The sequence below is a fragment of the Solanum tuberosum genome, unplaced genomic scaffold, assembly GCF_000226075.1.
Source record: "Solanum tuberosum cultivar DM 1-3 516 R44 unplaced genomic scaffold, SolTub_3.0 scf00070, whole genome shotgun sequence".
Taxonomy (NCBI): domain Eukaryota; kingdom Viridiplantae; phylum Streptophyta; class Magnoliopsida; order Solanales; family Solanaceae; genus Solanum; species Solanum tuberosum.
This window is the reverse complement of record NW_006238996.1, coordinates 1,160,793-1,181,712: the sequence shown is the minus strand read 5'-3', so window position 1 is coordinate 1,181,712 and position 20,920 is coordinate 1,160,793. Positions and strand designations below refer to the sequence as shown.

Here is a 20,920-nt window from a genome sequence, read left to right as displayed (position 1 = left end):
AGGGGTAGAGGGTGGGGCGGGGTAAAAAAATAAAATAAAATTATTTTTCAAAAACAAATTTTTAAATAATTTTATGAAAAACGGGGGTAGGGTTAGTCAGGGGTTTAGCGGGTTAGAAAAAGTTTGAAATTTTAAAGTTTGAATTGTTTTTTAAAAATAAATATTTAATGTTTTTTTTTTGAATGGGGAGGGTCAGGGTATGGTGTGAAGTAAGAAAAAAAATGTAATTTGAGGTTGGAGAAGAGTTTTGAAAAATGTTTTTGTTAATTTTTGAAGTGAAGTCATTTTTCTTAAATTTAAGGAAATAAGTTGATTTGGAAAATATTTTTCAAAATATTTAAGCCAACCAAACACAAGATAATTGAAAAGCATTTTCCGGTATTTATTTTCCTTCCTACCAAACACAACCTAAGGGGTCGTTTGGTGTGATGGATAAAAGAAAATAGTCATGGGATAACTTTTTAGTGTCTCTTTATCTATGTTTGAAATTCGTGTCTCGATTCAAGTGTCGAAGTCGAAATCCAAATTGATGGGTTGTGTTTAAGTTTGGGTGTCGGAGGCATGTCTTGAGTCGGATATCTGGTCTCAATTCAATTGTTGAATCTTGGATAGAAAGTCGAGGTCAGGTCATGATCTTAGGGTGGGATTTCAGATCTGTTGTCAGAGTTGTGTGCTAGTTCGCGTGTCGGGGTCATGTCCTAATTTGATAATCGAAGTTAATTTTAGGACAAAAAATACTTTCTACTAAAAAAAATGCTTAAAATATTTTTCATTCACAAACCAAACACTAAAAAATATTTTTCAAAAAATATCTTTTAACTAAACATGAGAAAATAAGTCATAAATCCACTTATTTTCCAAAAAATATTTTTCATCAAAAACATTTTCTTTCCTACCCAACACACCCTTAAGCACGTAGTGTTGCCAAAAATAGAAGAAAAGATGATTGAATTGAGGGGCCTCATCAAGCAGACGTACAATACATAAGGAACAATTTAGTGGCTTTTGTTTAAACTGGGACCACTTCTTTGATAACTTCTATACCAGTACTACATATACATATGTATATTATCGATTCATTATCTATTCATTGGTTTTAATTTAAGTTAATTACTTTTTTATTAAGTTTATTTAAAAAAGAATGTTTATTTTTATATTTCATAGCTTTTTTTAATTTCAATACTAATTTAAAATCACAAAATTTAAAAGACCTTAAGGATTTAACTTCTCTCCAATTTTCTCTTTCTTTATTTTTTTTATGTTTTTGTTTGGGAGAGAAACATGTCATAACTTTAAATCAATAGTTGAGATTTAATAAATTCAAGATTAAAATTAATCGTTATTAAGATAATTAATTTATTTATTTTATATATTTTGTTTATTTTCTTAACCCCACCATTGTAGTTGTACATAATACATTTCCTAAACATATTTTAAAAACTTCTTACTTGCCTTTATTTTTTTCACCATTTTATGCATCCAAAATTATTTCTAATCTATTTGAATGCTTCGGAAAGTAATTGCAATGTTTGAAGTGAAGATAAATTTGGATTCTCCTACTTTTAAAAAAATATACTACTAGAATTTAGTGTAACTTTGTTTTACTAGACGGGCACATATTGTAAATAATGTAACAATTAAATATCGAAATACTTTTAAAAAATAAAGTTTAATATAATAAAGACTAATTGAAAATATAATCTTAAGCCTTCAAGTTCTCGGATTGCGCTGCTTTAAAAAAGAAAAATGAAAAAAAAATTAGTAGCTAGAATTATGGGATTGTCTTATATTTTGGGAGTAAATATATAAACTATTTGTTAACTTAATCATGGTTAAGACTTATTTTTATTTTATTCAATCTCAACCATTGATTTAAAGCTATGACATGTGTCTCTTATCCAAATAAGAACTAGGAAAAATGGAGAGGATTCAAATCCACATCTCAATTTAAGAGCACAAGATTCAAAAATTTCTCTTTATTTTTTAAACGGAAAATGTTTTTTAAAAAATCCCTCAATTTATTAGAATTTTTTTTAAATAACATTTTTCCATCTATTAGATCAAGTATTTCCTTCCTTTCACATGTTAGATAAAAAATTGTCCTTAACCTTTTAGAAATGACTCAAATTCACCCATCCTTCTAACTATTAGATAAAAGATATCCTTAACATATTAAATATATATACTAGTTCTAATTATATATGCCAATAGTTTTTTATTGTACTTTCGAAATTATTTAGTTTGCTTTTGATTTGTAAAGTAAAATTTTGAAAGTTTTTGGTTGTTTATCTAAATTTTCCACTTACCTCATAGAACTGCTTGCTTTAAATAAACAAAGTATATGAACTAACGTGTGAATTAACCTTAAAGTATATTTTTTAAAATATTATCTTAGTCACAGAGAATATGAAATTTCATTAAACATGTATGTCCACAAAAAGAAAACAAAATTCTTGAGATTTTGTTTTCTTTTAAGATGTTTCTTATGAAAAAGTATAAATAGTACCACTTTGTTAGGAGCCTTTTACTGTTTAGTGTCTTTTTACTGTTTAGCTTTAGTATTCGGTTAATAAAATTCCTATTGTTATGAGATTCATATATGTTCCGTGGTTTGGATCATTAGAGTTTGTTGGACTCATGAAACTTAAATTTAGCTTGAGTTAGTTGTGTAACGTTGCATATACCCTAGTTTGTTTCAATAAAAAACTATCGATCTTTCCTCTCATATTCTCTTTCGTAGTCTTTCCTTCTTTCTTAAAATTTGGTATCAGAGCCCCGTTACGGACTTAGAAGTAGCAGTCTTCGTGGTACTTTTTCACAGTTACAACATGACATCAGAGAGTTCCTTTGTCCAACCAGCAGTATAAAGGTTTGATGGGTACTATGATCATTAACCAATGCTCATGGATAATTTTATGCGTTCAAAGGAATATTGGGGCCTTGTGGAGAATGGGATTCCTGCAGCAGTTGAAGGTATGACGGATGCACAACATAAGAGCGTTGATGATCAGAAGTTGAAAGACTTGAAAGCAAGAAATATTTGTTTCAGGTATCACATCGTCCAATCCTAGTGACGATTCTTAAAAAGAGTTCATCAAAGGATATATGGGACTCTATGAAGCAGAAATTTGAGAGTAATACACGAGTTAAGCGTGCACAATTGCAATTTCTTCGCAAAGAGTTTGAAACTTTTCACATGAAGGCCAGCGAAACAATGAATGAATATTTTTCTCGAATTCTCACCATAGATAATAAGTTAAAAGAAAGTGGTGGGGACAAAGGAGATATAAGAGTTGTGGAAGGAGTTGTGTAAAAGATCTTGAGATCCATGACTGCCAAGTTTAATTATGTTGTATGTTCCATTGATGAGTCCAAGGATACGAGCACATTGACCATTGATGAACTTCAAAGCAACATACTTGAGCATGAACAACGAAATGACCCTTTTAACTGAGGATGAACAAGCCTTAAAAATTTCCCATGGAGAACTATCTAGTGGTAGGGGTTGAAGCTTTGGAAGAGGAGGTCGTGGAAGGGATAGAGACAGACTTGACAAGGCTACAAACAACTGTCGCAAACTTGGGCATTTTCAATGGGAATGTCCACAAAAGGAAAAAGAGGCAAATTATGCAGAAACTCAAGAAGAGATGTTGTTCATGGCGTATGTCGATAATGCCATGGGTGCAGAAATAGAAGCAATAAAAAGAAATGACACTTGGGAATTGATGGATTTACCTCAAGGAGGGAAAAAGATTGGAGTTAAATGGGTTTATAGGACTAAATTTGATGAAAATAGAGAAGTAAGTAAATATAAGGCTAGTCTTGTAGTGAAGGGGTATGCCCAAAAACATGGGATTGACTACATACAAATATTTGCACATGTGGCGCATATGGAGACAATTTGATTGGTGATTGCACTTGCAGCACTAAGAGGATGTCCTTTGTACCAACTAGATGTAAACTCTACGTCTTTACATGGGAGCTACATGAAATTGTTTTTTGTGGAATAACCTTGTGGTTATGTGCAGAAGGGGAATGAGCAGAAGGTGTATAAGCTAAACAAGGAACTTTACGGGCTTAAGCAAGCGTCACACGCTTGGTACAGTCGCATAGAGGCCTACTTCATGAAGCAAGGTTTTGACAAATGTGAATATGAGCATATGTTGCTCATCAAGATGAAGATAAATGACAACATATTAATTGTAAGTTTATATGTTGTTGATCTCATTTTTACTGGCAATGATGAATTACTGTTTGCAGAATTTAAAAGTTCTATGAAGGATGAATTTGACATGATAGACCTTTGAAGGACGAGATATTTTCTTGGTCTGGAGATTTCTCAAAGATTTAATGGAATTTTGTATCGGTTAGAATAGGTATGCATTGGAGATACTGCAAAAGTTTGGGATGGATAAAAGCAATTTTGTCCATAATCCAATTGTTCCATGCTTTAAGCTCAAAGAGGATGATGATGAAATCAAGGTGGATAATGATGAGTCAGGGATTTCGACTCATTTAGGGCTTAATTTTCAAAGATTGAGTGTCCTCAATGCCCATTCTATTCTCATAACTGATGTTGAAATGTTAATTTAGAGCAATGAAGGCAAAAGAGCAAGGAAAGGACATTCCAAGGTAAATAGGAGCGAAAAAGCTGAAAAAGATGAAGGAAAGCAAGGTTGGTACTCACCAAAGCCACTCGGCGAGTCACTGAGTAGACCTTCAACTCGCCCAAAGTTCCAGAAGGCCAGCCCATGGACAAGACCAACTTGGCGAGCAAATTAATGGTTTGGTGACGCGCGGCGATGTCGATCTCGATCACCTAAACTTACAGAAAAGAGATGGTGAAAGACCAAGCCAAGAAGGCGATGAAAGGGATCACTTGTCAAATCGCCGACCAGGTCGACGTTGCCCGACTTACTTCGCCCGAAAGGCTCAGAAGCTGAAATTCTGGAAATGTATAAACGCAATTTTCAAAATAAGAAAAGTAATTCCCACATTTTCCAGTTTTGGGTTTTTTATCTTAAACATTCTAAACATTGTTCTTACACTTTTTGAGTAGATTTTTAGGCTTTGTTTGATTTTTAGCTTAAATTTGAGCATTTGGAGACTTGTAGATTGTTACCCATTGGTAACGATTTCTTGTTCTTTATTTTGTTTGGCTAAAACCCCCATTCTTGGGATGTGATTATGTAGTTGAATGCATTATTTAGCTAATGGGTGTTGTTAATTACTGATTTTATTGTTGATTAGAAGTGAGTTCAATGAATAGTTTGTGTTTTAATTGAGGAATTGTAGTTGCAAATGCAGTTCTAGCCTAGTGCTCTATACTTCATTGAGAAAGAAGTGTTAGAGTTAAATTATTAACTGATAACTGTAGTGATTGTGTTGTTATGAATTAGCTTGAGAAAGTGGGTTTGAATACAATCTTACAACTCTCGCTTGAAAAAGTAGATTGTTTAAGGTTATGGGTTGTTAATCTGTTTTGTGCTTGTTGAGGTTCGAAAGTACTCACTTGATTTGTGATAGTTGATTGAGATATGACTATTGCACCTAAGACTTAGCCTACCCACCGATATTCAATGACTTTGAGTAATTAGTAATCACCCATTATGCGAAATTAGCATTCAATTTATCACACTCCCAATAAACCCTCCCTACTTGCTTACTCTTGGTTATTTGTAGTTGTTAATTGGTTACCCAAATCCTCCCATTTGACATTAATTGTCAAAACCTTGTGATTTAACTAATCGTTGCGAAATTTCTACTTCTACAAATGATTAGAACACTATTTTTACTTCTTAATCAAATTATTTATCGTATCACTTCATGTGGGATCAACCCCAACTCTTAGTTGGGTTTATACTTTGTAGCGACCGCCTACACTTAGAATCAGATGAAGTGTAGTTGAGAGTTATCAAAAATGGTGTCGCTGCCGGGGAGTGGTGTTTAGAATTCTTATATTGAAGTTTAGTTGTGAACTGATTTTGTTGTAGTTGAATCAACTTATTTTTGTCTTTGTTGGCTTCTCTTAAACATGTGAAGAGATGAGTGTCATTGGGAGCAATGTCAACCAACTTGGGAACAACGATGTCATCGGTAATTTGCACGATGTCAATGTAGATCAGCTGGAAAGTGCGGCTGCTATTTGATTGCCTTCAACTATGGGCAATGTGGTGTTTCATGTGAGCAGTACTATGTTGCATCTGTTGCAAATGAAGGGTCTTTTTGGAGGACTTGCCCATAAGGACCTTTATAACCACATCCGAAACTTCATGGATGTGTGTGGGCCATTTTCATTCAAGAACATCACCCAAGAGTCGGTCCGACTTAGCATGTTTCTCTTCTCTGTAATGGGGGAAGCAATGATGTGGTTGGCTGATTTACCAAGGGAATCAATTACTTCTTGGGAGGAGATCACCGGGGCATTCTATGAAAGGTTCTTCCCTCCTTCAAAGATGGTTAAGTTCAGGGATAGTATTCACAACTTCTAGCGTATTGATGGTGAACCTATCTATGAGACATGGTTGAGGTTCCAAAAGTTGTTGCTTCAATGTCCAACTAACGGGCTACTGGATAATGTGTTGTTGCAATATTTTTACCGGAGCCTTGACACAGTCAACAAAGGTGTTGTAGACCAGCTCATTCAAGGAGGAATAATGCAACAACTGTTTGACATAGCATCTGTCCTCCATGATGAGATGACAAAAATTAATCGTGCATGGTACACGAGAGAAGATCTGATGTCTCCTTTGAATTTTGGGATGACAAATGAACAGTTGGAGAAGAATCAAGAGCGAGATAAAAATATGGCCAAAATGATGACCCAAATGAACCTATTGACGAAACATGTCATGGGAAGTGGTACTAAGGTTGTGTATGCGGTCGGAATTGGCAGAGTTAATCCTGATGAAGTACACTTTGAGGCCATGTACAATGAAGAAGTGCATTTCTTGGCAAATCAGGCAGGGGGTGCTCGTCCAAACTATCCAAGGCCGGGTAGAAATCAACGTTGGAATAGGGACCGTGATAATGGTTGGAGAGATCGAGATAGGGAATGGTGTGAGCGTGGTACAAATTGGAGGGAATGGCGACAAATATCGCTATGTTCCCCCTCATGAGCGTCAAAAGCCAAAAGAGTCAAGGGTTGATCCTAAAAATTTCCGCACAGAAGATATGCTTGCTCGTATCCTCAACAAAGTGGAAGGATCGGACAAAGTGCTAAAGAAAATGAAAGATGATGTCTCTTCTCTGAACGAAACAATTATTTCACACTCGGTGTCTATTAAGCAGCTAGAAACACAGATGAGTCAAATCTTGGCTCATTTAAACCCAAGGCCAAAAGGGGGTTTACCAAGCGATACCATGGTTAATCCGAAGAATGAATCTTGAAAGCATGTCTCTGTCGTGCCACGACGTTAAATAAGGCACTTCTTGAGAGACAACCTAAGTTTTAGTTTTTTGTTTTTGTTATTTGAATAACGGTTGTTGGATGTGCATGATGAACATTTAATGTTTGGAGAAAAAGGCAATTAGGCGTGCTCAGAACCCAATCGGCGATCCGCGAGTGGGTCGGTGAGCCCAATGTTAAATAAACTTTTTGACCAACCAAAAGGTTGGAGTACTGGTAACTTCGGCGGGCAAAAGTTCCATTCGGCGCATCGCCTAATGGGTCGGCGACATAAGTGGAAACTGCCGATTGAGGCGCGAACTGAAGGGTCAAAAGGGTTTCCAACCGTTTTAAATTCAAATCTCTCCTTTATTTTGCATTTTTCGACTCTTACATTCTTACACCCTCATATTAGATCATACTTCCTGTCGAATTTGTGTGTGGACATCGTCACATAGTTGGATATTATCTGTTTTGCCTGCTACCTCCTTTGCTTGTGCTCTGTATTTGTCTGTTTTTGAGGTTGGTGTCCCAAACTTACTTTAATTTCTTGCCATAATTGAAGCATGTGCGTATAATTGATGGATCTACTATTTTCCTTTGTGTAGTTAATTGATTAGTTAGTTATTGTTGGGTAATTTGATCATGTTAGATTTTGGACTTGTTTAAATTTGAATTTTGAGTATAAACTGTTTGATTGACGGTTATGCATGTTGGGTCTAGTGTGGGTGATGTCTAAGTAATCCGAATTGTATAGATCAATTGAATTTTCCAATGATAGAGTGGGTGATGTCATTCTTAAGGGCAAAAGACGTTGATTGGTTAATTTTAGATAAAATGGGGGAAGTATGAGTACCCCGGGGTTGGTAGTGATATAGGCTAGGTGTTAATTACATAGCATAGGGCTTTACTTTGATTATCGTGGGCTAAGCATTGAAAATGGAAGGTCGGGGTCAAAATCTGGTATGACAGGCTATTCATCGAGCTTAGTCGAGCTCGCTGAATGACTCATCGGTTCACCAACTGACCCCTCGTATAGCCTTTTTGCTCTGAATTTTAACATTCAGCGATATGCATGTGCTCTCCAAATGCACTCCTGATCGCCCTTTGTCAGCCTAGATTTTTGAAAATTATTCTGTGATATTCAACGAACTACCCTTGGCTCGCCAATTAAGTTCATTCGTTCGCCGATTGGCCCTTAACCTCGCCGACTTGTGCTGATTTCTTTGCATTTTAGTTGTGTGAATTTTGGCAAGCCCTCTAAGGCTCGCTGAATGAGTTCAGCAATTCACCGAGTTAGTCGGTGAGTTTTTCTACAATTTTTCAATTTGATGTTTCACTAACCCAGTGCAATTGCATTTGTTCGATTTGTGTTGTTTTGAAAACATGGCTAGACCCAAAGTACAGAGAAAGAATGAACCACCTAAAAAGAGGGTGAGAGGAATCATCATTTATGAGGAGGCTTCTCCTCCACGATCAACGCGACCCAAACTTTCTCCGACAGGGGGAAAGGGAAAGGATAAAGGAAAGGGACCTATGAAGCCGAGTCTGGTTGATTCCAGCTCTGACATCATCTGCATCTACGACACTCACCTCACCACTTTGGAGTCTGATAGTGAGGAAAATTCTGAGTCTAGATCACCTGCCTCTGAGTCAGAGCCAGAGGATGACCAAACCCTTCAGCGAAGACAGGTTGAGTTGCGATCCAAAGCGCTACATGATCCGGCTAGACTCCTGGTCACTCCTCATCCTCCTCCAAATCCAACACAGGCTATTGAACAGGCACCACCAGTGTGTCGGTACATGCATCTCCGTCTCGTTTGATGAAAAAATTAAAGGTTGCTGGGTTGCGTACAATTCTAGAAGAAAAGAGTTTTCTACTGATGGGGTGGTGGACAGGTACCCTGCTGTGTTGAACACAATTCGATTCTACAAGTTTGAGAGATTCATACAGCCCCGAGGCTCTTATATACCTTCTTGGGTTTGAGAATTCTATGTAGAGTACGTGACGCTGGTCCCGAAGGGTAAGAAGAAAGCCAGCTCATTTGTACCGATTGATCATGTGGTGGTTCGAGGTAAAAAGGTAAATTGCAGCAGTTCAGATATCAATGAGTTGTTGGGATGTATCGTCAATCTGATACTTTTCTTAGCAGACAAGATTCAAAAGAAACCCTTGACGACCTTAAGGGATGGTTTTCTCCATTGATTTCTGACATTACACTGTCGTGGATCGAGCTAGGGGTGTAAATTGAGAAGAAGGACCTGAATGTAGCTGCGAGGTACTGGTTTGGGTTTATTAGAAACACCCTCATGCCATCATAGAATGAGTCCATCCTCCGACATCTGAAGGCAACTTTATTGGGTTTCATTATTGATCGGGAAAGACTAAATCTCGGGATGATCATTGAGCAGGAGATGGCCACGACGGCCAAGTAGAACCAAACAACGCTTCATTTCCCGGTGCTGATCACAGAGTTGTGCCGGCGTGCTAGAGTACCCTTTGTGGAAAAGACGGATGTGGAAGTCACTCCCACTTCCTCTACTAACATTCGGAGAATCGAGGTCGAGTACACTAGGGATGAGGCTGAGTGGAGGAGAGCAGCACCGGTGGACACATCCTCTTGAGCGGATGTGAAAGTAACTCCCACTTCTTCTACTAAGTTGGGGGTGTTGATGAGTCGGGGATTTCGACTCATTTAGGGCTTAATTTTCAAAGATTTAGTGTCCTCAATGCCCATTCTATGCTCATAAATGATGTTGAAATGTTAATTTGCAGCAATGAAGGCAAAATAGCAGGACAAGGACACTACAAGACAAATAGGAGAAAAAAACTGAAAAAGACGAAGGAAAGGAAAGCTGGTACTCGCCAAAGGCACTCCGCGAGTCACCGAGTGGACCTTTAGCTCTCCCAAAGTTCCAGCAAGCCAGCCAATGAACAAGACAATCTTATTAAGCAGAATAATGGTTCGGCGATGTCGATCTCGATCGCCTAAATTTATAGAAAAGATATGGTGAAAGGCCTAGCCAAGAAGGCGATGAAAGGGAGCACTCGGCGTATCGCCAACCAGGTCAGTGAAGCCTGACTTACTTCGCCGAGTAACTCCCAAGCTGTAATTCTGGGAACATATAAATGGTATTTTCAAAAGAAGAAAAGGAGTTCCCACATTGTCTAGTTCTGGATTTTTGATCTTAAATATTCTAAACATTGTTCTTAAATATTTTGAGTAGATTTTTAAGGTTTGATTGATTTTTAGCATAAATTTAAGCATTTGGAAACTTGTGGATTGTTGCCCAACGATTTCTTGTTCTTTATTATGTTTGGCTAATACCCCCATTCTTGGGGGTGTGATTATGTAGTTGAATATATTAATAAGCTAACGGGTGTTGTTAATTACTGATTTTATTGTTTATTTGAAGTGGGTTCAATGAATAGTTTGTATTTTAATTGAGGAATTGTAGTTGCAAATGCGGTTCTAGCCTAGTGCTCTATACTTTCTTGAGAAAGAAGTGTTAGAGTTAAATTATTAACTGATAACTGTAGTGATTGTGTTATTATGAATCTAGTTTGAGAAAGCGGGTTTGAATGCAATCTTACAACTCTAGCTTGAAAAAGTAGATTGTTTAAGGTTTCGGGTTGTTAATCTGTTGTGTACTTGTTGAGGTTTGAAAGAACTCACTTGATTCATGATAGTTGATTGAGAAATAACTATTGCACCTAAGACCTAGCCTACCCACCGATATTCAACGACTTTGAGTAATTAGTAATCATCCATTACGCAAAATTAGCATTCAATTTATCATAATTCCAAGAAACCCTCTCTACTTGCCTACTCCTGGTTATTTGTAGTTTTTAATTGGTTTCCCCCCATTTGGCATTAATTGTCAAAACTTTGTGATTTAATTAATTGTTGCGAAATTTCTACTTCTACAAACGATTAAAACACTATTTTTCTTCTTAATCAAATTCTTTATCGTATCACTCCTTGTGGGATCGACCCCAACTCTTAGTTAGGTTTATACTTGTTAGCAACCACCTACACTTAGAATCGGATGAAGTGTAGTTGAGCGTTATCAGATAAACTTACTAAGCATATTGTGGGAAGCCTCATATATCAAACATCAACTCGACCAGATATGATGTTTCTGGTGAGCTTTATTAGTTGGTATATGGAGAATCCTACTGAGATTCATTTACATGAGGCACAAAGGGTGTTGAGGTACCTAAAGGGTACAACTGAGTTTGGGATCTTTTATAGAAAGGGAGGAGATGCTAAACTTGTTGCTTAAGCATGTAGTGATTATGCAGGAGACTTGGTAGACATAAAGAGCACATTAGGCTATGTGTTTTTATTGAGCTCAAAGGCAGTATCTTGGTCTTCAAAAAACAACAAGTTGTGAGCTTATCTACTAAAGAGGCAGAGTTTATTGCTGATGCTAGGGTTGCGTATCGGTCGGTTCGGTTTTAAAGTTTATCGATTTGATTTATTGGTTATCGGTTTGTAGATATTCTAACACGTTATAAAACCATTAAGATATTGGCTTATCGGTTATTGGTGTATCAGTTATTGATCGTTATCAGTTAGGTTATCGATTTAACCATTAAGATCACAAAAGCTGACAAACCAAATAAACCATGCACATGAGTTCACAAATTACATCTTGCCCAAAAGCAAACACTTTTACATTGTAAGAATAACCAAGAGTTTGAGACAACCAAAATAAAAGTAGGAAACAAACTCTTAAGTCTAGGACATTATATACAAAATGGTATAAATATAATTATTTAATTTACTATTGGGTTATCGGTTAATCCGTTAAGAAAAAGCCTCAAACCGTTAATAATCAATAACCCGATAATGAAAAAAATTTATTATCAAAACTGCTAAACCAATAACCCATTACTGATAAACGAATAACATTTTTTGGTTCAGCTTATCAGTTTCAGTTCGGTTTTGAACTGCCCTAGCAACTGCCTCATATGCATGCCAGGCAGTTTGGTTAAAGAGAGTTTTGGTAAAGCTTGATTCTAATCAAGGCAATACATCTACTATTTGTTGCGATAATAGTTCTACAATTAAGCTTTCGAAGGATCCAGTTATTCATGGTCGTAGCAAGCACATCGATGTACGTTTTCACTTCCTGCGAGAACTGACAAAAGCGGACACTGTGGAACTTGTTTATTGTGGTACACATGAATAATTGGCTGATGTGTTGACTAAACCTCTCAAGCTGGATGATTTTCTGAAGTTGCGAGAACTATTAGGAGTTTGCTTCAAGTCTAATGTAAATTGATGCTCATATATTCAGTTTAAGGGAGGAATTGTTAGGAGTCTTTTATTGTTTAGTGTCTTTTTACTCGGTTAATACAATTTCTATTATTATGGGATTCTTATTTGTTAAGTTGTTTGGGTCATTAGAGTTTGTTGGACTCATGAAACTTAGATTTAGCCTGAGTTAGTTCTGTAAGACTACATCTACCCTGGTTTGTTTCAATAAAAAACTATCGATCTTTCCTCTCATATTCTCTTTCGCAGCCTTTCCTTCATTCTTAACACACTTAACATATATTATATAAACTTTCAGTAGCTTTAAAAGTCTCAAAATATAAAGTGTGTATATATATATATATATATATATTACCTTAAAAGCATGAACTCCTAACTTGAATGTTAAATTACTATAATATCCCTAACTTAGGTTTTTGACTTTTTTCGATGAGTTGTGACTTTTTTGATAAGTTGTGACTTTTTTCAAAGAGTTGTAATTTTCGATGAGTTGTGACTTTTCTAAAGATTTGTGACTTTTCTAAAGAGTGTGACTTTTTCAATAAGTTATTACTTTTCCAAAGGGTACTGACTTCTCGGAAAGGTCATGACTTTTCAGATAAAACACAAAAAATACATGTTCATACTACCCTTTGTTGACTATAAATAGAGGGGTTTCCTCTCATTCTTCAACCGCGATTTTTTTTTAATCTTCTACTCTTCTTCTTCTTGCATTTTAAAAAATTTGGTGTAATATTTTGTTGTTGAGTGATTTCGAAGTTTAGCGGAATATGATGTACCACTATTCATATGAAGTAAATTGTTCTAACCTATGAGGGTATAATCCTTAACCTCAAGTACTTGATCAGGAATAAAATTCTTATGATATAATAGCAATTTTTTTGCTTAATAGATACATTAGTATGTAATGTTTCAATATATGAAGTTAACATGATCTAGTCTAAATTCTTTTGTAAAGTTAACAATTTCTCTTGTGATTTAGATATATGCTTTTGAATATCTTTTTAAAATATTATTAAACTTCTCAAGAGTTAGAGAATTGTCACGGTTTGTTTTTTTAATGATCAAGACAAAAAATAACTTTATTGTGATTTAGATTCTCAGGAAGTTTGCTTCAAAATAGTTATTACTATATAAACATTGCCCTTTTGTTTTACTGATTTATTATTTTTTAATATTTCAGTATTTTCAACGAAGAAAAATTTATATGACTTGTAATAACGCTAGTGAAGTTTGTATTAGTTTTAATTTTTGTTGTAGTCTAAATTCATTTGTTTTTGTTAAAAATTTCTCTTGTGATGTAGCTATATGCTAATGAATATCTTTTTCCAAAATTATTAAACTTCTCAAGAGTTAGAGAATTGTCATGATTTGTTGTTTTTGATGCCCAAGACAAAAGATTGACTTTATTTATCAATGCTACTTATATGATTTAGATTGTTAGGAAGTTTGCTTCAAAATAGTTATTACTATATAAACATTGCCCTTTTGTTTTACTGATTTACTATTTTTTTAATATTTCAGCATTTTCGACAAAGAAAAGTTCATATGACTTGTAATAACGCCAGATGAAGTTTGTATTAGTTTAATTTCTATTGTAGTCTAAATTCATTTGTTTTTTCTTAACAATTTCTCCTGTGATGTAGATATATATTTCTGAATATCTTTTTACAAAATTAATAAATTTCTCAAGAGTTAAAGAATTGCCATGATTTATTTTTTTGATGATCAAGATAAAAAAATGACTTTATTTATCAATGTTACTTATGTGATTTAGATTGTCAGGAAGTTTGCTTCAAAATAGTTATTACTATGTAAACATTACCCTTTTGTTTTGCTAATTTACTATTTCTTAATATTTAAGTAGTTTCGACGAATACTGATATAAATGGGTAGGTATTTATATATGTCACGAATGTATTATCAAGTTGACAAGATCATCTAACTTCAAAATATATTATTTTAAAATTTTCCAAGTTCTTTTTTTTTTTTAAAAAAAAGCTCACAACAAATGTGAAAATATGTGAATGTATATGAATATTAATTTAAAATTAATCATTAACAAAATAAATTTTATATTCAGTAATATGGAATAAACATTTTCATTTTGTCCCTACACTAAATTAAAATCTAATAACTTAAAAAAATAGTAACATTAATTAAAAGTCCTATTTATTTATGTAAGTATAAAATTTATTAGAAATTCATCTATTGCACATTAATTCTTTAGTTATAACATTATAAATTCTCTTAGTTATTACTAATTATTGCAAATGTTATTCACAATCTTTTACATTCTTTAGTTATAATATTATGAATTCTTATAGTTATTACATTAGTTATTTCTATCTTCATATTTTCTTATATTAACTTTTGACCAATAATTTTCATATTATTATATTGCCTGTGATAACACAATGTTGTTATTTTCCCTTGAACGAATCATGGTTTGTTGAATAAATTGAAAATTGTTTACAAGCATATGAACTATATCTTTGTTGGGTGGAAGATAAACATGTGATTATATATATGATTTCACAGATAAAATATATTTTTTAATTTTAACTTTTAGTTTTTTCAGTTAAAAAAAGGGAAACATTTCTCCGTTAAATATGGATAGTAGTCAAGTATGAGAGCCAATAAAAAAAACGTCATCTATTATGTTATAACTTATAAAATAAAAATTCATATACAAAAATAGTTCTAAAAAATAAAATGTTGTTGTTTTTCACATGTTCATATGACATCTAAACATATTTAATGAAATACATGTGCAAAACACATCTAGTTAGATGGCAAGAAAAATATACAACAAATATAATCTATAAGGTAATATTAGTAAGATACGACTAATTACATCATTGAGCCTCATCAAAATTGAAATAAATATATACATTATTGCATTTAACTAATAAATATTTTCATTGATCATCTTCATGGGTTTGTGTGAATAAGATATATATATATATATGAGGATCCACATTGAACATTCACAAAAGAATATGCAATATTATTTTGTTGCAAAACTTAATTATTTCAAATACTTTTGTCTTTAAATTTTTACTTGAATTGATAATCACGTGCAATGCACGTGTCGAAAAACTAGTATATATATATATATATATATAACTAAGATGCTAAGAGTAGTAAAATAGACTACAAAACTGAGGCATATTTTTATTCAAATTAGAAGGCTAATTTTTTTAAAAAAAAAATTGTTTTGTTATTATAAAAATAGAGTGAAGTTTCAAAATCACATCTAAGTTATCTCTTAATTTTTTTTATTAAATACCTAAACTATTGTGAGAGTGAGTTCATACTTAAACTATCACTTATTAGTTTGAATATCTGTTTCAGAAACACACATATCTGTTTCATTACACTCTCTTGATGGTGTGTTTACCCCACTCTCTCATTTATTTTAAAAATATTACCACATAACACTCCACATTGATAATATATTTCATCTTAACAAAAATTAAATAAACTATTAGTATTAGTTAAAAATTAAAGATTATATAATGTATAAATATCCAAAAATGGTAATTATATATATATTTTTAAAATAAAATATAAAACATTTTTGTCACCTCATTCCACCGCCTCCTCCCACAGTACCCCAATCATCCTCACACCCCAATTTTTTTTAAAAATAATTTTTAATTTTTTTTTTTATAAAAAGTTTTTTAAAAAATATTCTTATTTCATCCCCCTCCCCTCCCTTGCAATTTATTTTCAGATATTTTTTTAAAAAAAAAAAACATTTCTACCCCACCCAAACTAACCCTCCGCTCAAAAAATATATCTTTCTACTTGCCGTAAGATTTTTTTTTTTTAAGACAAATCCATTTTTTCTTATATTTGGTACATAAGTAGAAAGAATAATTTCCTAAAAATATATGTATATATCTAACACAAAATGAAAAACATATTTTAAAAAATGAAATTGAGAGCGAAGGGTCAATATTTTTTCCTCTAAAAAATAAAAATAATATCTAAATTACTCTTGGATAGCAGTGAGTGGTTTTGGTGATGGTTGTATGTGTGGGAGTGGTGGGGAGTTGAAGTAAGATTTCTTAAAAAGCTTTTATAAAATATATTTGTTTTTTTAAAAAGGTGGGTGGGGTTTTTGGATATATTAGTTCTTTAATCTTGAACTAATACAAATAGTTTATTTAATTTTTGTCAAAGTGATATATTTTATCAATGTGAATTGCCATGTGCCAAGTTTTTTTATAAATGAAAAAGAGTGTATTACACACATCACCGGGGGGGGGGGGTTCAATCTAATGAGTGATAATTTATGTATGAAATTCACACTCCCAATAGTTTAGGTATCAAACTCAAAAAAGGAAGATAGTTTAAAAGTATTTTTGATACTTCACTCATAAGAATATTATATATTTAAATTATAATAAAATATTTGAATACCGTGCGAAGCACAGACATATTAAGTAGTTTAATTGCATCATTAAAGGAAGAAAGTTCACCAAGTAATATTATGAATAGTTATGAAGAGCCGGAGAATGGAGAGGGAGAACCACAGAAGAATGTAGCACATGAGTTAAACAAAGATGTTGAGCAGGACATGAACAAATTCTCTATTGCGGATGGATCTCAAATGTTGAGTAGTAACTTGACAAAGCAGGATGGGGAGAAGGAGGAAATTGGTCCAGCAATTGATGGGGGGTAGGGGGTGGGGAGGGTTGATAAACAACAAAAGTTGGTTGAGGTTCTGTCCATTAAAGGAATACCTGCTAAAGAACATGAAGAGATTGTGAAGTATCATGATGAAATATCTGAGAAAAAGAGAAGTGTACATGATGGAGGGAATATCAAACATAATAAGCAGAGTCAAATAGATAAGGGACTAACAATATTACCTGAGGACCCAATGCAGCAAATCAAGGACCTGATGTTAATATAGGATTTATCTAATGCTACTTATTAGGTGCCACTACAAATAGTCCATCAGATTGAAGGAAGATTCCTTCCTAAGCAAAATGAATACCAATAGATAGAGGAAATGGTTTCACAGGATATTGCAGGAGCACTCATACATACAATACCTGGAAAGTCTTGCCAAATGGAAGAGTTATTGGTTACTCATCAGAACATCAATCAGAACAATGTAGAGAACCTGAAAAATAAGCATAGCATCAAAAGAAGTATCATAAGATAAAGATGAAGGAGACAATGATAGCAATATGCAGATTTTTTTACTGAAGCTAGTATATCTCCCAAGGTGATTTCAAAGAACAGAAAGAGCAAAATAAAAGGGGACAACAATAGTGTTGTACCAACAAGGGTTCAGGCTAAGAGGTTGGTCAAAGCAGGATCTAAATGAGTTACAAAGCATTGTTCTGAAATATTAGGTTTGTTAAATCTCAGTAGGCCTTCCACAGAGTTCAAATGTTACATAAACATAACAAATTTGCCCTGATTCCTTTAATGGAACCATTCCAAGATACTACGAATATTAAAAAAAATTCAAAAGAAGGTGCGGAATGCAATATGTGAATTTTAATACAAATGGGCAGATTTGGGTTCTTGTGAATCATCATATTCAAGTGGGTGTTATTTCAGATTGAGACCAATAATTAACACTATTATTAACATGAGAAGATGACTCACTGGATAACTTGTAAAGATATTTGTTTGCTTAAGGTAGAGGGAGGTCTAGGTTTCAGATCTCTATTTGATGTTAAAAATTCCTTATTCGCTAAGTTGTGGTGGAACTTCAGAACCACTAGTTCTCTATGGTCTCATTTATTATGGAATTAGTATTGTGAAAGATACAGGCCACAAGTTGTTCGATGGAAGGGAGGCTCACAAGTATGGAAGGCTATGTTACAGGCTAGAGACTTCTTTGATCAACAAATTTTGTGAGAAATTAAATAAGGTCACTTTAGTGTTTGGTTTGAAAATTGGACACAACTTGGGACCCTTCACTTACAACTGCTCATCTCTCATGATCAAAATCACATTGAATCAAGTCCTCAACGAGAATGGGTGGGATAATGAGATGTTAAGTGAGAATTTTAATGAAGAAGTGTACAATCACATACATACTGTATTAGGGAATATCACAACTACTGAAGGAAAAGATAAAGCTTTGTGGATGGCCTGTGCTTCAGGAAGGTTTACAATAGGATCAACATGAGAGTTATGTAGAAACAGAAAAGATCTTTTACTTAATGTAATGAACATTTGGGAGAAAGGATTGCCTTTAAAGGTGTCTTTTCTATTGTGGAGTATGTGGTTTGGTATAATCCCTATAGCAGAAGTCCTCTTCAAAAGGAAAATTGTTGATTCTCTTGAATGTTGTTGCTGCAATGCTAAGGTACAAGAAAGTTTTAATCACTTATTTATTGAATGCCCAGATTCTAAGGCTATTTGGAAACACTTCTCAGAAACTGCATGATTAAATATTAATGTAATACAGATCAATCAAGGACTAGAAGAATGGCGGAGTGTTGATTGTGTTGCTAAACTAAAACCCATATTTAAAACAATTCGTGCTTTTATTATTTGGGAAATCTAGCAGAGAAGAAATGTTCTTAAACATGGGGAAAGATGAGTAGGTAATACATGATGGTAGAAATTAACAGAAACCTATACTTGTTTACCAAGTGTAGATATCCATGGTTGAAGGGTCTCCCTAACAACTGGCCTCTGATTGTAAAATATATGAAGGACTATGCACCTCTTATAAGACATAAGATGGTTAGGTGGAGTTACCCTCAAAGTGGAAGTTTAAAATGTACCACTGATGGATCCTGTAGAGGAAATTCTAGACCTGGTTTTATGACCTTCTATGTTTGAAATGAGATTGGGGATTTGGTGTTTGCTGAGTGAAGGCTACTGGAAAGGTGTACTATCAGAATGGGGATTGTATACTGCCAACAACACAACCTACTCCTACTGTTTGTAGAAATAGATTCCCTAATGGCCGCAAAGGTGATAAACGGAGTATGGGAGGTTCCATAGTCAATATCACTAGATATTAGACATGTACATGGGATTATCCATAGTTTCTAGGTGGAGGTGGTGCACATATTCAGAAAAGGCAACCAATTGGCAGATGTTTTCACTAACTATGATGTTAATTTTGCAGGTACAGAAGTGCAACAAATCAATAATAGTCAAGACATTCCACTACAAGCAAAATCAATCATTCATCTACAAAAATTACATACTCCAGTTTCTCTTTTCTTCAACTTTTTCCACTTCTTCGCTCCTTTCGCAATGTAATGTCCTTGCCTCACTCTTAAGCCTTCATTGTTGCATATCAACATATTAACATCAGTTATGAGCATAAAATACGCATTGAAGATACTAAATCATTGAATAATAAGCCTAAATGAGTCGAAATTCCCGATTCATCAACACCCCTAACCAAAACTTTTGCTTGTCCTCAAGTAAAACACAAGATCAATTAGGCCAACAAGGATGTCTCCCAATAGTGCTACACGAGACTAAACATGAATGAACACAAGGTTTAATATACAGATGAAATGTTCAATTGTGCACTAATAGTTTCAAACTATGATTAGCCATCATCAAATAGAGTTCAAGCTCACAATGCTCACTTCTAACACAAATTCATACTCAACAAGAGTATTCGAATGCCCTCACATCAAGAGTGATTCCATGCTCTTCACAAAGCCAATCAAGGAATACAATTAAGAAATCAAATTCAACTCTCACATTCCCAATGAGAAAAACATGCACAATTTTGCCCATAGGCTTGCCCGTATTTCCCAACCAACACATTATTCGGCTCATGTAAGATCAAAATTGTCTTTTAAGGTTTGTATTTGGGTTGAGGGTACAAGAATGATCATTTTGGCTTAGTGACTTCTACCTTCATGAAGCATGGCTCAAATCTTACTCTCTTTTTTTCATTCTTTTCATCTTCACGACTCATCCTTGGCATATTCAAAGCATACAAATTTTTTGGTATAGCTCATCAGACACTCCTTTTATTTCTACAATGCACAATTGATACAAATTTTTCGTTTCACTTCTTTTCTTTTTCTCTTTTTTTATATGGAGGGGTTCTATTATTTTCTTCAACGCAATCTCCCAAGGATGAATTTCATGGATTCCATCTTTCTCAAATTCTTTCCTATTACCACACCCCCAACTTAGTCTTTTAGCCTAAGTTGGCTATTAAAACAAACCAATGCTTAACGAAGGTTTTAGGTGGGGAGGACAAGGCCATTTGTGTTCATGTTTCATCCAA

At 34.1% G+C, this 20,920-nt stretch overlaps 1 protein-coding gene across 1 annotated transcript; it reads left to right on the top strand.

Moving 5' to 3' along the window:
* The first annotated feature begins 6,161 nt into the window (after positions 1-6,161).
* LOC107060271 (uncharacterized) lies at positions 6,162-7,389 on the top strand. Its single transcript, XM_015307951.1, has 3 exons — positions 6,162-6,474; positions 6,616-6,911; positions 6,967-7,389. Exons 1-3 carry the CDS (start codon positions 6,162-6,164, stop codon positions 7,387-7,389), a joined length of 1,032 nt encoding a protein of 343 aa, XP_015163437.1.
* The last annotated feature ends 13,531 nt before the right edge of the window (positions 7,390-20,920 follow it).